The 15161-nt window shown below is 42.3% G+C and overlaps 1 protein-coding gene across 1 annotated transcript in view; it reads left to right on the top strand. All coding sequences in view use genetic code 11, as the record gives it.

Moving 5' to 3' along the window:
- EGR_05512 (Ral GTPase-activating protein subunit beta) overlaps window positions 1-15161 on the top strand; it is a gene marked incomplete at both ends in the record, with an annotated part of 33202 nt that overhangs the window by 6105 nt on the left and 11936 nt on the right. The window contains 8 exons of the mRNA XM_024494761.1: window positions 553-627; window positions 2917-3173; window positions 4741-5053; window positions 5125-5278; window positions 5530-5765; window positions 7497-7733; window positions 10732-10901; window positions 13033-13169. Coding sequence (XP_024350809.1) covers window positions 553-627; window positions 2917-3173; window positions 4741-5053; window positions 5125-5278; window positions 5530-5765; window positions 7497-7733; window positions 10732-10901; window positions 13033-13169 — 1579 coding nt within the window. The remainder of the gene's footprint in view (window positions 1-552; window positions 628-2916; window positions 3174-4740; window positions 5054-5124; window positions 5279-5529; window positions 5766-7496; window positions 7734-10731; window positions 10902-13032; window positions 13170-15161) is intronic.

The following is a 15161-nucleotide window of genomic DNA, read 5'->3' as shown; positions in this document are numbered from 1 at the left end:
CTGTCATGGCGAGGACTGCATCGTCTTAGCTCAACCTGTCATCGCTACGAACTCTTCCGAACAAACACTATCTTAGAGGGTAACCTCAAAGTTTCATTCAGAATTTTAAAGATCCCCGATCTATCAATCTTAAGACAACCCCATTATTTTGCTCATGCGATCCTGCTTATGTATTTGGTTGGACTTATTCCTTGCCGGACTTGGTAAATAAAGTCAAATCCCCTCTAACGCTTTTCTCAATAGATGTCACGAATTCCTCCCGCTTAGCTTGAGGGCACTGAACAGTCGTCTTTGCTTACGGCGATTGCTATATTAAGTTTCGGCTGCCTAATTAGATCTTGATGTTCTTACTCCTCTTTGTTTGTCAACTTTGCTCTCAAGTATATCTACTTCGCGCATCACCACGTTTACCGTTCACTTTAATGCTCAACAAATCGTTTGCCATCCTCTCCATAGAAGACACTCCAGTTTAAGATTTCAGCGGTGACTTGAGCAGGTAAATCATCATAATATCCTAACATCGTACGTTTGAGCATCTCTCCGTTGTTCAAGGTGATGGTGAGAGTGGTGTTGGGACTATGCGTCTGTCGGCCGTGGCGAGGCTTCATCACTTCACTCTCAGGTTGGGTTAGGATAGATTCCTCAGTGAAGATTTAAAACCCTTTATTTGGGTTGCGCAAAGAATTCACTAGTCATTAATTTCAAAGAACCCTCTCTCACCAATTTCATTGGAATGAAAGATTGCACTCCTGTCGACTTTATTTCTGTCTCCTTTTTGTGGTTTTTCCTTCTCTACAAATAGTATTCACCCTGCTTTGTGTGAATATCGCGCTTCCACTAGATTTCAAGTACTCTTGATTATTTTATACACTTGTCTTCTTTTTATAGCAGCTTTATTGGAGGTACCCACCCCATTCCTGACGTTGCATCCGAATCATGTCGCTACTAACATCAAATTCGCTTGGTATTTACTCGCTTTTACTAAAATCTCGGTCTCCTCCTTTATTTTACTAACCAACGGTTTAGTTTAAATCTTTTCTGCGGATCCGGTATCGTCTGTCGGGATGGAGTCCTTCGAACAGCCAAACGTGTGCTAGTTAACCACATTCTCGCTTTTAAAACACTGTTCGTCAACGCTCCGAACCACATGAGCTGCATTGGTTCACAATGTCAACACGTTTCACTGGGTTCCTCCAAAAAGATTATGGGAAGAATAATAGCCTTGAACCAAACGATGCTATAAGAACGGGGACTCTACCAGCTATTTTTTAAACTAGGCAAATAGAGAACTATAAGAAGCCTCGGTATGATCGAATCTTTAAAAAGTCAGTTGTTTCATGCTTAAAATATGGAAAGTTTTTTTTGTCATTGTTAACACTGATGAAATAATTTTGCTTATCTTGTTTTGCCGTCATGGGGCATTCACTTATTATCACTTGTTCAAAATGACATTGGTTTTGGAGCTAGTCGTTTTATTGGTTTTTAATTGTCATTGTAGATATTTTCCAACCTCCATATCCTAAGGCATCAAGTAGCTGGGGCCACTTAGCATTTGCTTTGGGTCCCGTAGGCACTTAAGGCTCCGTGATTGTACTTCCACCGGGTGGCATGGCCTCCAAGTTATGCCAGTAGTCTCTTATTCCTTCTATTCGTCGGTAATGCATATTCTACCCTAGTATTATATCTACTTAGCCTAACCTATTTGTCATGTCCAATCGGTGTCCAAGTTACTTCTAAATGCGTTGCAACGCATACAAGTCTGCAAGTGGCTTTATGCTTAAAAGGGAGGGGCAGGATGGACATTACGAGCAGGGTTTCTCATTTCATTGCCGCAGTGGATTAAGTTGCAGGAAACTCAAGAAGCCAATGCCTTTATATGAAGAAGCTGTGTTATACATTACTCTCGTAGTAAAGTATCATCTCTATAAAAACGGTACTAATCTAGACGATCTTATTGCAAGCTAGTTTATCATGATCATTCATCTGTATTTATCTCTAATCCTGCTAAGTACATTTTGTGACCCACACGGCATTGTTTCCACTGGGATATTTTTTTTCAGCTTGCGAGCTAGCTTGTATTAAGTGATTGATCTTTGCTTCGCGTTCATCCACTTCAATCTTCCAACTCCTTCACGATGGTCGTGGCTGATTTCTCTGAAGTCATTCGTGCCATAGTGCCTATGCAAACCCTAAAGACGTTATAAAGCCCACGGGCTTTGAAGTAGCTAACAGTTAAGAGAAGTAGGTAATATGATCAGCCTTCAAGCCGTTATTGCAGAGGCTACATCACGTAAGACTGCAATGGTGAGCCTTATCGTAGGGATTCACTTCCTATGTACTAATGAAGGCTTGATGATGCTACAGTATTTTAAAATAGTGATTTAATAGTGTGTGCAATATGAAGTAAAATTTCTGAGCTAAATTGTATAATTATTCCTCCCCTCCACTTATTTGTCATTTCAGTGCCCTTCAGTTGCCTGAGTTAGTCTCAGCTTCTGGAATGAGGATTGTATCCCATATTTTTATCTGGGTGTTATTGGAACGCCCTTTATTCAGTCATATCTGGTCTCATTTCATTACTGGCTGTTCTGCAGAACTTCCATTTGGGGTTCAACGATCTGAACACATTGTAAGGTATCCGAGTTTGGCCGTACCTTTGCTTTGAGCGTGTAGAGGGGTCAAGAGATTGGCTGACTGTGGAGCGGCCGTCTAATTCCGCGATACTGAAGAGGTCCGTAAAAAAGCATTTAAAATTGAGGTCACTTTGTTACAACCCTCGACTGGCATCCTCTAAACCTTCCCAAAATCTGATATTTATTACCAGTGTGGCGACGCAATGACTGGTATTCGCATTATCTGTATGTATGAATGGGAATTCTCCAACATGCGGACTCTTATCATGCTCTTCAACTTTAGGCTTGTCATTGGGAGTTGTCCAGCCGAATGCCGGCATAGTAGTGGGAGAAGGGGAGCGTTGGTTGCAGGAGAAGTACATTCCCCTGGTCTCACGCATCGTTGGTCGGGTGAAGCAAATCCTCTACTCCTCGCACCTTCTTACCGGACCCCTGTGGGATAACCTGCTAGAGTTCTGTCTGGCCGTCTGTTACGCCGTCCTTGCTCTGCCTCCGCAGATCGAGTGTTCTGCTATCACGAGTTCGCGACTCTCCGCCCTGGTAACTGTCTTGCCTGGCTGAGTTTTGAAATGAAGTGGTAAAGTTGGCGTGATTTTTGTGTGATTTTCATGGTAGAATTTGTCCTTTGTGGATAGCTTAACACGAACCATCCACCATCATTGTTGCATTCTTCCTCTTAGGAGTGACGTTTGTTTTTTTGCTATTCATTTGGAATTGCTCCGTGTTCTCTGTGAAGCAGCTACCTTGGTTGTATGATACTGGATCCCAAAGATGCAGTTTGTCTACCTCTTAGGCAAACAATACTTCATGGGCATTGTGGTTGTGACTCTCGTGGTGCTTGTTTAATACCTCGGGGTGGAACAGCAGATCTTTATGAGGATGGGACTAGTATGAGTTTTCATCCTTAGAACAGAGTTGATATCATATTTAATTACCGCAGTCTATTGTGCAGCTGTATAAGCATTGCTTTCCTATGTTGATTTACTTTCATTGCTAGAAGTAAGCTCAGATGAAGTGCGTGAAACTATGTCTTGAGATTGTGAAGCTCAAACCGCCGCCCGGACTAATGTCACACCACTTATTTAATGTCTCTTCCAACACACTTCATTCGCTTTTTATCATTACACTACTCTTCCAACGTGTTGTTCCATTGCAAGTGTTAGCATTACAACTTTGAATAATTTGCTTTCCCTAACCCATTGAGAAAATTAACTTCACAAAAATCCACAACGGTTTTAAAGCAGTATTTGCGTGGTTTTGGAGATTTCTTGACACCTTCACTGTTCTACTTGTCGCTTTTAAATCAGCTTGTCAAATACAATGCCAAAACCTATTATTTACATATTTGCAGGTCATTTGGTGACCTGACCTCAAGGCGTGTCTGACGTGAGTTTTAGCTTCCATCGTACCCAGTTTGTTAATGATTGCAGTTTATTTTTGCTAAGTTAGTTTTTACCAATTTGAAGTGCAAATTAGCACTACTTAGTTTGGTCATGCCCAAGGTGGAACAAATTATGATTCTGCTTACGAGCAAGTAAATGGCTTGAATACCGGTGCTCCACTCCTTGAAATGTGTTGTAGCGCTTTAGTCAGCTTTGAAGGGTTGACAGAGTAGTTGCATATGTACCATAGGCGTGCTGCCGCGGTAGAGGTCGATTCACGGGAAACAGAAGAGGTCCGTGCAGTAGTATACGTAATCAAGGCCGAAGTCATTCTGATTGTTTTTTCCATTTAAACCCCTTGTTGCGAGACCTGTATACCTTAATCAGAAGCTGATAGGGCTTCACAAATGATACCGAAATTGGAGATTCCATTTTTTTCTGCCATTTTAAACATGAAGAGGGTATTACCAATCATGATTTGCGCCTACCCAGACTACCAACACAAACCATCCACTATGGGACTGTGTTAACTCATCTCGATTTCTTTTTCGCTGTAGTCATTCGACAGGGTTTCTTGAAGCCTTAGTGCATAATGTTGTTAGTGCGCCGCTAATTCGTTGATTTTAATGTGGAACATTTGTTAGGTTTCGTGTTGTGTTTTTACATACTCTTCCCTAAATATACTGTCAAGTTAAATTATCATATTGGGTTCACCCCTATTTTAGCCCCCTGGGGTCCGTGTAATGCTTCAGCTGGAGTGCCTGGTAGCTGGTTTGCTCAATAGAGTATGGATACGTGCCCTTAGTCAGCACTACCCTTCCCCAGCCTACTGGCAAGGTCTGCAGGAGCTCTGTCACGTCTCAAGGCATCGAATTGGTCTGAGTTACATCTGGTCTCGCATGTTGGTCGTCTCTACCTGCAATCTAATTCGTTCTCAGGGTGTCATCGAGCTCTCCTGCCCTGTAGGGGCTCTCGAGGATGGCACTGTGACAACCACCACAACTAGCGCTTGCCCACTCAATCTTCCACCCCTCTCCGGTAGGTCAGATTTCCTGTAATTGTAGATTCACTCCCCTTCCACTAAACATCCGTTTCGTCTTTTTTCTTAGCCTTTGAACCCCTGCTGAGCCCCAAATTTATGGTAGAAGTTTCGAAAGAAGTTGCTGACATCTCCTGGTTCCGGCTACTTCATCTTTTTGGCAATCCTGTGGATCTATGCCATCCTGCTGAGATCACACACACTGCTGTGTTTGAGTGCTTCCGGTAAGAAATGGATTGGTTTCGTTTTCCTTCAAGGTAGTAGCTTTTGTTGCAGGGTTCAAGCGATTAACCTGCATTGCCCAAGGGTAAAAGAAAAAATCATACGCTCATAACGTGGTATTTTTTTAAGTCAATTATTTCCGACTATTAATAATGAATGTGCCTAGTTTACCTTATGAATAGAGGACTATAAGAGACATCTATAAACCTAATGACGTTCCTTTAAAAATGTCCCTTTGCATCCATTCTTTCAGGCGCTCAAACGCTGCTGCGCGTTGCCGTCTGACAGCGGTTTTTCTGCCTGGCATTTTCCACAATGTGATGCGGAGCCTGTCAACAACCGTGGATCTCTTTCTGGGCATTGCGCCCTCCCTTTCCGGCTGTCTCTCCACCTTCATTGGGGTGCCGCCAAGCCTCTACGGGCCCCTTGTCGATATACCCGTGTACTTCCACTACGCCTCAGTACGCTCGCCTGACGTCAACTTTCTTAGTAGGTCTCCCATTGTTGCCTTTTTTGTCCCAGTTGATCGAACGTTTGTATAGGGTTTGGCTTATTTCTTTGTCCATTTGGACGTGAATCACGGATGCTTCAGGTTACTCCCGTCCATTTTCTCGACACTTTCTTGATGGGAAACACTTAGTGGGAAGTCAGGCCTTGTTACGAGCCAAATTATTACACTTCAAAGGGAAACGTTGGTCTGTTTCATAGCTACTTTAGTACCAGTACACCTTCGTCCACTGCCCTGATGCAGTCTTCTTCAATGGAAGCCCTTCTGTTCTCTTTAATCCAAGCGGGTCGCACCTGTGTGTATGTGTGTCTGATCATAAAGCTATATTTCTTTAAGTTGCTAATTCATTTGGGCACTTTGGTCGGATTCATGGCTACCACTCGTCTGTTGCTGCCCTTTCCTGCAGGAGACACTTTTTCTTGACGATCTGCTTAAATTGAACGTGTAGGTTGCTTTTGTACTGGGTTATCCTTGCTACTTTCTCAAGGTGTTTGAAGATAAGCAAGCGAAACTCCTGGCAATTCCCTTCCGATCCCAAATGTTATCCACATTTGCTACGAGAAGTGGACGCTTCGATTTGAGTCACAGTGGAAGATACTCCTCCCAATCTGTATTCGCGATTTCACCCATTTTGTTTTGTCTTTTCTGTTTATTTTTAGAAGATTCACTCATTCTTGGTTTGGTTGGATGGTGTTCCGACTTATTTCCACTCAAAAAATTCTTCTTATAAGCGCATTCTGGTAGCAAGTGAATTCTAAAACACTAAAAAGACTTGGATTTTGTGATACATAACAAGTGATGGTTATTTTGTAGCAATATAGAAACAAGTGTGTTGTAAATGTTGCATTTTTGAACACAGTATCACGTAAAATTCCAAGCACATCCGCCTTGCGCAAGTCGCGGACGTTTTCGGGGGTTTGATCCGACCCCCAGGTGGTGGTGTGAAGATCCGCTCTTGCGGCCCACGGCGCTAGCTCTTCTTCCCTTCCAAAGATCTATCCCCTTCAAGGGTAATTTTGGTGGTACAATGTACACTCAAACAACTATTTATCATCTGTTGCGTAATTCTTGCCTGTTTTCTCGCATTATCTTATGGACTGCCACCCACAATCAAATTTTGATTTACGATCTCCCGAAGCTGAATTCGTGTTACTGTTAATCACCTTGTTCCATCAAACAAGATTTGGACATTTTCTCTTATGTTGTCATCCTCATCCCACATTGTGATCCCTCCATATTTATCTGATCATCTAAAGAACGCGGTTGCTCTTAGTTAATCGCATGCCTACTTTTTTTCCGATGAGGTGGCACTTGTGCTGCTGCAATCCCTTTTTCGTGCCAATTTCAGCTACATCAGTGGTGCGACACTTCTATGGAAAGTAATTACACGCTGGCGGACTCCATCACTCAAACTCATTAAGTTTGGCATCATTATTTCCACCAAATCATTTAATTTTTTCGTTCTTATATGGGATAATCACTTTCTTGTCTTCAGTTTAATCTTATGTTGATTCAGCGCTATCGTCAATTTCATTCCTTCACCACATACACCTTTTTATTTCATTGGCCTAGCGTTGGCCGTTAGATCATCGGACCTACGTAAATTGGAGCAATATACCTACACCCATTCATAATCTTCTATCAGCGCTGGTGAATGAATCACAACATCCACTGAAAGCCCTTACTCGGTTGCCTTTTTCTTGTCTTCAAAGATAAACAACAGGGCAGCGGTGACTTGTCAGGCTCCACGGATCCCTCCTCACCGGACGGTTCGGGGCAGACGGGCGCACACTTCTCCTCCTCCCTCGTCAACCCTCAGGCCTTAGCCGAGGCTTGGCTCCAGCCCAACTTTCTAGTGACCTGTTTCTACAACCGGCCCCATGTCGCATCCCTCTTACGGCTTCTGGGACCCTGGCTCTTTGAGGCTGCTGTGGGACGCGGCAAAGAAGGTGCACAACTAGCACTCCTGGAGATTTCGTGTTTTTTGTTTGCTTGTATTTAGAGAAATCAAGCTCCACTTCTCTTCCCAATGTTAGTGTTAAAGTTATTCGCCACTGTAATCGTAATGCAACGGCATCAGGTTTATTTTATTGCTTGGAGAAAGACACCCTGCCTTTTCCTTCCTTATTGACTTTGGTACTACTTGAAACAGCGTTTAAATTCGTATTTTAGACCAGCTTAAAGATTATGATGAACTTGATATCATTTTTGCGGTTGAGTTAAAATTAACTAATCTTCTGGCTGGTGTAGCTGCTTGCTATTGTGCTTAGTTTGTTTTGTTCACTCAAAGTTATCTTTTTGCCTTCTCTATTTCAAAGTGGTGCGCAAATCACGACAATCCCAACTTATTTGTTTGTTCATTCGTTTTCTTTTTCTGCATCCGAAACTGACCAATGATTTCGGTGTTTTGGAGATAGTGCCGATCTTTATCTGCTACTTTAATCAACTCAAAGAGGCCACCAAGGCTGTTGGTGTAATTAGAAATGCCTCTCCCTCTAGAACGCGCTTATGCTTGGTTTTTTCTGCCTATCTAAGTTGAATTTGAGGCTGTTTGGGTGACATTAAGTTAGAAATTATGGGGATCTTCAGTTTCATTATGCAAATCAACAGAGCTGCCATAGCTGCTAGTGGAGTTGCCTACCTCCGTAATCAAAACACAAAATTTTCTGATGGGTTTTTAATCTTTTGCCGTTTAAAATAGAATTTGATGTGATTTTGTGAAGTCTAAATTCACTTTCTTGCTTCAGACATTACTGTAGTTGCTTCCGGTAAGTAGAGTGCGTGTCTTATGCTTTTCTGTTTATTTATTTGTAGTCATTGGTGTTGCTTTTGTAGTTGCGTGACGCTGCGTTGAAATCACAAAGCAGTCTAGGTCACTTCGTGTCTTCTAAGGGCATGCCGTTCTTTTTCCCCTGTCGTGCACCTCGGCTGGTTATTTTCCTCGCTGTTTGAAAAGGCACGGTATTTGTGGAAGCAGGCTGTATTCAGGTGTTTTATAATTCCCATGAATTTTGGGTTATACCATAGCTGTACTCGCGAGAGTACTTTATGCATATTTGATCTATTTTATGACCACCTCTAATTACTTGTTGCATTGCCAAGTAGTGTTCTAGCGCCCCGAGAATTCACTGAAGACGAAAGGAGACAACACTGGGACAGTTCATTCATTGCCGGCGTGAAAAAGGGCTGCGAAGCTGCTGGCATGGCCCGAAAGCCATGCCGCCCAGCAGCAGTACAGAACCGGAGCCTTAAGTGCCATCGAAACCAAAGTGATGAGTTAAACAAATAATTGAGGCATTGCATAGCCCCTCTCTCCATTTGGGTGTCGTCCTCGGCGCTCTTCTTGGCCAACCTCCCACGTCAGTCATCACAGCGAAGTCCGTGTTGTAATGTAAAGCATTCACAAAGCAACCGCGTGCTTTTGGCGATTCCACTGGACCTCTAGTCCCGTCCTGTTCAAAAACTGTATCAGGGGAAGGGGTTATGTGCTGGACAGCACATATGTCCATAGCCAGTCGTAAGAACAACAACCTAAACTTAGAGTCATTTAACAAAGGATGGGATGTAAAGTAGTTTCGCAGGGATAGGATATCGCACTTACGCCTCCTTACCAATCTGTTCTCACTTCACTGGTGCCCAGCCATATCTGTCCAGCTGGATTCTGTTTAGCTGGTATTGAGGTGAAGGAGGTATCGCCTTTTCACTTAGGTTACATCTTCATGCAGGTACCGTAGACGGATGGCTCACGGCTACGGTTGGTGTTGCTTTACTTGTTTATGGCATTCTTGTTGAACACGGGACTGCGTAGCTGTCGAAGGTAGATGTCATTTTCAACTCTTCCGTTAGGGTTCGTCACAGGTTCTCCTGTCCGCAGTGTATGACTTCCTTCTGCTACATTAGGGTTTTCTGTTCAGTTATAAAATCAGGGTAGACATCCTTTATAATCGGGTCAACTTTCTGCTGCTACCAACTCAGCTCTCCGAGACTTCCCTGAATGCGAAGGAAGAAATAATACTCAAGCAGAATATGTGCTGCGGACGTAGTGGAGGACTAAGGGCTACTGGTATGATCCAAAGGCCATATCGTTTAGTGAAAATTCGAAGTGCCCTTGAAACAGAATTGAAGAGTTAGGCAACTAGTCAAACCATTACAACTGGGTCTGTTGTTGAAAGTACCGTTTATTTCCTCTACTGTGTTTATGCAAATGAGTTCTTGTGTCGAGGAGCAAATATGCCCATTTTGCAAATTGGTCACACTTCACCAAAACTACTTAGTAGTAGCGATGACATTTTCAGTGAGCTCAAACAATGCAGCTCTGTGAACTCATAGTGGAGGCGTTGTGAAATTACGCTCACTCATCATTCTCCTTGCATAGTTGTTATGCTTCGTGAAGAAGGATTCATGCTTAAGACGACAATGATTTTGATTATTGATGGCCGCTTTCTCATTATCTTTCTGTTGAATCTGTTTTCTAATGGTGCCAATGCCCCAGCCGATATGAATGTAGGCAAATTCATTCAAGTTTCGTCTCCGATCAATTACCCATTTCACTGGATTCTTTACTTCAGTTTTTTTCCTGTATGGTGGAAATAATAATCAGTGGAGCTTTTTCGCCCGATGTTTTTCACAAGGCTGTTCTTTTCAATAATTTTTTGAACGTAATCCCAGCTACCTTTCAAGTTGTCTGGGAAAGCTGAAGGCCATTGGTAAATTTTCTCCGAGCAACACAACTTATGCCTTATTCTGGTAAAATTGGACCAAATTCAGACTATTAATTCGTTTACTTAGATCGTAGATTCTAGGAGGACAACTTTTATTTCCAGTGAATCGAATTCATTTTCCTTTGGTGTATGGGAGAGCCCAATGGGCTCTCTTACCCCATTAAATGATGCAAATACGCCTACCTATTCATTATAAGTAGCCATTTTTATCAGCTTTTTGTTTTAGGTACGATTGTCAGTGAGCGCTCACTGATGGTGGACAACACCAGTTTCCTCGTGGGTCGTGCCGAGGCTATGGCCTGCCTCTGTCGCATTTTCATATACGCCCGAAAAACACAAATTGCGCCTGAACTCCTCGCCCGCTTCTACGTCTGCCTCGTCAGGGCTCTCGATCCCGTGAGTCCATTCCCAGAAGTGGGTTTTTCTGAGTTTTCGCATTAAGCCTGAGTGGATGGATTGTAAGTAAATTTTGATGTTATTTTATGAGTAAATTGTTTAAACGGACGTTGTAGAAAATGTGTGTAGATTTTTCATTCGTTTAATTTTGACATTGCAGCAATTTTAAACCTCTTTTTGAACTCACTCTGCAGTTTCTGTTTGTATTTTGGCAACTTATTTCCAAAAAACTTTCTTATTTTTTTCGTTGAAATTAGAATAAACAATGAAATATTGTTAATATGACCTTTATTTCCGTTCATTACTTCAACAAGTAAATTATATGTTTTAAAACAAAGTGTTTTTCACCAGGCTCTGTGTGATCATCTGATAGTCCGCTAAGTCGTGGTGAATTATTCCTTAAAATGTACCATCCTTACCTAAAGAAACTTGATTCTGCTGCAAATTTTACTTGTCGTAAAAGTTTCATCTTTTGAGCCAGGAAACCTGGCCCCAATCGCCTCTTTTCCTGTCTCACTTTTATCTCCTATCTGCTTGTGTTTCCATGCGATTGTCTAATGCCAAGGTAAATATCAGAGGACTACGAAAAATGAGTATGAGTTCGCATTTTCTACCCCATCTTAAAATGTATATCTTCTCATTGTCAAATTTCTTCCAAGACTAGGTCTTGCGTTGTCTTCAGTAGACAGGACCTTCTTCCGACTCAATGGTCAATCATAGCTCTCTTTTTCTTGAGCACATTCGAGCTTTATCTAGTAGGTGAAACGCGACTGCAGGCGTGGTCTTCTGAGATTGAAATGGTGGATGCCTTTAGAGGTTAGACAACCGCTTAGAGATATGTCTGTTCGCCTGGTGTTTGGATACAAAAACCGTTTCTAATAATTCACCCAGTCGGAAAATCGTGAAGTTTCAAACGATAGCCTCTTCATTTTATTGTCTCCACTTTATGCATGTCATTTGCGTGGTCCTCATTTGCCCAACTTCTGCAACTTTCCCAGTTGATATTGTAGTTGTAAATGAACTGTTTCATTACTCACGTCAGACATTACTGATTGCTCTCGATGCATTAATTTTGAATTAGGGCGGCAATCGTAAATAATGTGTGACGATTCTCCTAAATGAAACGCATTTTTAAACCGCTCCTGAGCACTATATCTTACTACCGTATACGGCACCTGCAAATGCTATGCCGAAAAGTCTACAAAAAACTTCTATAGGTTTCGAATTGAGTTAAACCCGAATCACGACCGTTGTGTTCAGTCGACCTTTTGGATAATTTTTGACATGAAATTAGTACTGAATGCACTAAAGGGTCCTGTGCCGCTGGATTGAAGCTTATCCATTCATTTTAATGTATCCATATGACCCATTGCGTGTATTTCCCAAGTTTCTACAAAGTACAAGTCACTAGATCGAGCCATGCCGAAAACCGCATAAACTTTTTCGGTTATCTGATAAACAAGACAGGTTTAGTTGGACAAGCGTTCAAGGCTTTTATTCCTCAACTTGGTTATCAGTCTATGAATCGTTCCAAGTTTGAAAAGTTTACCACCCGACCCTTATTGTTCCCGTCATCTAGCTGTATGTTCATCGCTATCAGATGAGGATACGACTGGTTTGCATTTGCCTAAAAGCCACCTGCATAGGACTTTTGACCAAGAGCGCATTGTACTCAAAATACTAACCAATCCGCCCTCTCGATCTCTAAGCCAAGGAGGGATTTTGTCCCTTGACCTACTCGCTTCAACAAACCACACCTTTGCTCCAACACACAATTGTTTCACTTACAAGAAAAATAATTCTTTATAAGAAGTTGCAGTAGTCGTGGGGTGTTTCAGTATCTGACAAAAACGGCGGTGATTTGGTTGCTCTAACCCTCTCTCACACCCTACCAACAACGCGTAAAGACAGCCATACATGCTATCCTCTTTTTGATCGCCATGGCGACCAAGCAGCCAATACGCGGGTTGCTTGGGGTGTGCCGCACTGTTTGCGCCTCTTATGGCTAGTCGTTGCCCTTGCTACTGCTCTGGTTGTTGTTTTTGTTGCCACCGCTTCCACGGCCGCTCTTAGTGTCATTCATATATTTTTGTGCTTAAACGTGTCTGTTTGACCGTTTGTACCTCCGCAGGAGGTGGAATACGTTCTCTCTACGGTCCTTTTCCACGCACCTGACCTGTTGCGTGCTGACCTCACTGCCTGCTTCTCCTCGGTCGCGCCCGCTCTCTTCAACGCCGCTCAGTTAGTGCTTCGAAAACCGTCAGTTATGTAAGTCTCCAGTCCCGCTCTACCTTCACATTTACAAGGCTCCTGCTTGCCGTGATTCAATGTGAAGTGTTTCCCCCTGGTATCTCTTCTGATACATGAATACCTAAACTAGGAGTGTCTTGTGTTCAACCCCATTTTCTTAAATCGAGTAATTTTTAACATCCCTTCAACCAAATTAGCATATGGGTAGTTGATTCCACGGTTCTCATCGATACCAGTGTAGTAAAATTCATACGATTCCCTCCCTGTTTGAGCGATCGGCAGCTTGATTAAGAAGGTGATAGTACCTTATTTTATATTTACCCATCTTGTGGGCTGATCTTGCTGGTTTTTTATTCTTCATGAATATCGCTTTTTCTTATATGTGTACAATCGGGCAACTCTCCATCGACGGGGAGGGTTGGATTTTTCTGATTCTGAGTTCTGGCCACCTAGACGAGGGATTTGGCGCTAATTTATTATTGACAATTCAGGTGACAACAATGTTCCTCTTTCCCTTGATGCTATTAGGTGTCTTTGTTTCAGATTTGAGCTGTTTCTTGCCGATTTCTCGTTGCTTGGTTTCATTATTAAAACATACACTTCCCTTCTCTGAAGTATGCTTTGATTCGCTTCCACGATCATGATGGGTAAAGAGGTTGCGTTGAAGTCGTCCCCCTCTCTACACTATCAGCCGCCTCGAGTATTTGATTGGAGGTGAATTCCTTCTTCCTGACCTCAGATTCGACTGCTCTCCATAGGCGAAGTTGAATATGCTAGCGTTATTGGAGATCGGGAACCTAGTTTAAAGATGTCTTAATATTTAGGAGTGTTGTTTTTTGTTGCTCTAGTTTTCAAAAAACTGTCCACTTTCCAAGGTAGATGTACCCTCTTATTGGAACGTCTTCTAGCAACTCCTTTCCATTCATCCGATCTTCTTTCCCCCACCGGTTGAGAGTGTCTTCTTATCACCCGAGTTCTTGTATTCGCCCCAATTACTGCTCCGTTTGTGTTCTTTATCAAGTTTCTCTTCTTTAACTCGTGAAAAGGACAATCCCCTTGTGATTAACCGTTTCGATTTAACTCGTGACCAATCACAAATTCGGGTATGCTCACAACTTCACGTTTCTCCTTTAAAACTATTCAGTTGTCCAACTTTTGTTCCACTTAGAAATATTATCGCTCCACTTCTAGTAAGTGTTCTCTGTACGCATCTAGACTCTCCGAGGTTGTAACAGGTAATGTTTTTCGCTTATCTCCAACTCACGAGGCTCATAACTTGGTACTTAGTTGAACTTTGATGCCTACCTTCTTGTATCTACAATTTTCAGCATTTTAGGTAAAAATTAGTTGCGACAGCTTTGTTTTTACACATGAGCTCCTGAAAACAACTGTGACATGGATAATTTAACAGGGTACATCAGTTTTAATGAATTTTAAAACACTGGAACTAGATTTCACCAGGTTAGTTTACCACCTTTAGTGGCATTTCTGAAAGTTTCCAACCTTCCTTCGTCATTTCATGCGGTGTAGATATCATTATCCAACATGAACTTCTCAATTAATCACTTCCATTTTTAGTCGACTTTACATTCGTATTTCCCAGCGTTTCTGGTTTAGGTTTGATTAAACCTCGTGGGAGTTACGATTAAAACTTGACTTTTTTATTTCTGTTCCCACGCAAAAATGTGTACAAGACCGTTGCCTATACTTCAGGTGAATTTTGATTTCAATCCCTTTTGGAGTGGAACTAGGTCACACACCAAATCCCCCTAGTCTTGGCCTCATGGGGTTAATTGCAAGTTGAATTGTAATAATGTTGTCGAAGGGTCCGTCACTCTACTACCAGCGGCACGGGAAATTCCCCAATCTAATTTCCAACACACTGTAATTGAAGTTATTGGAGGGAATCTTCCTTGCACCTCCATGTGATTCCCGTCGTACTTGACTTTGGACGTAGCTAGTACAGTACTATTTGTTTTACAAATCTCCCCCATTAAAAACCCATTAATG

Source organism: Echinococcus granulosus (assembly GCF_000524195.1).
Source record: "Echinococcus granulosus chromosome Unknown EG_S00041, whole genome shotgun sequence".
In the NCBI taxonomy this organism is placed as follows: Eukaryota; Metazoa; Platyhelminthes; class Cestoda; order Cyclophyllidea; family Taeniidae; genus Echinococcus; species Echinococcus granulosus.
Note: the sequence above shows the minus strand (reverse complement) of the source record. Positions and strands in the feature narration are given on the sequence as shown.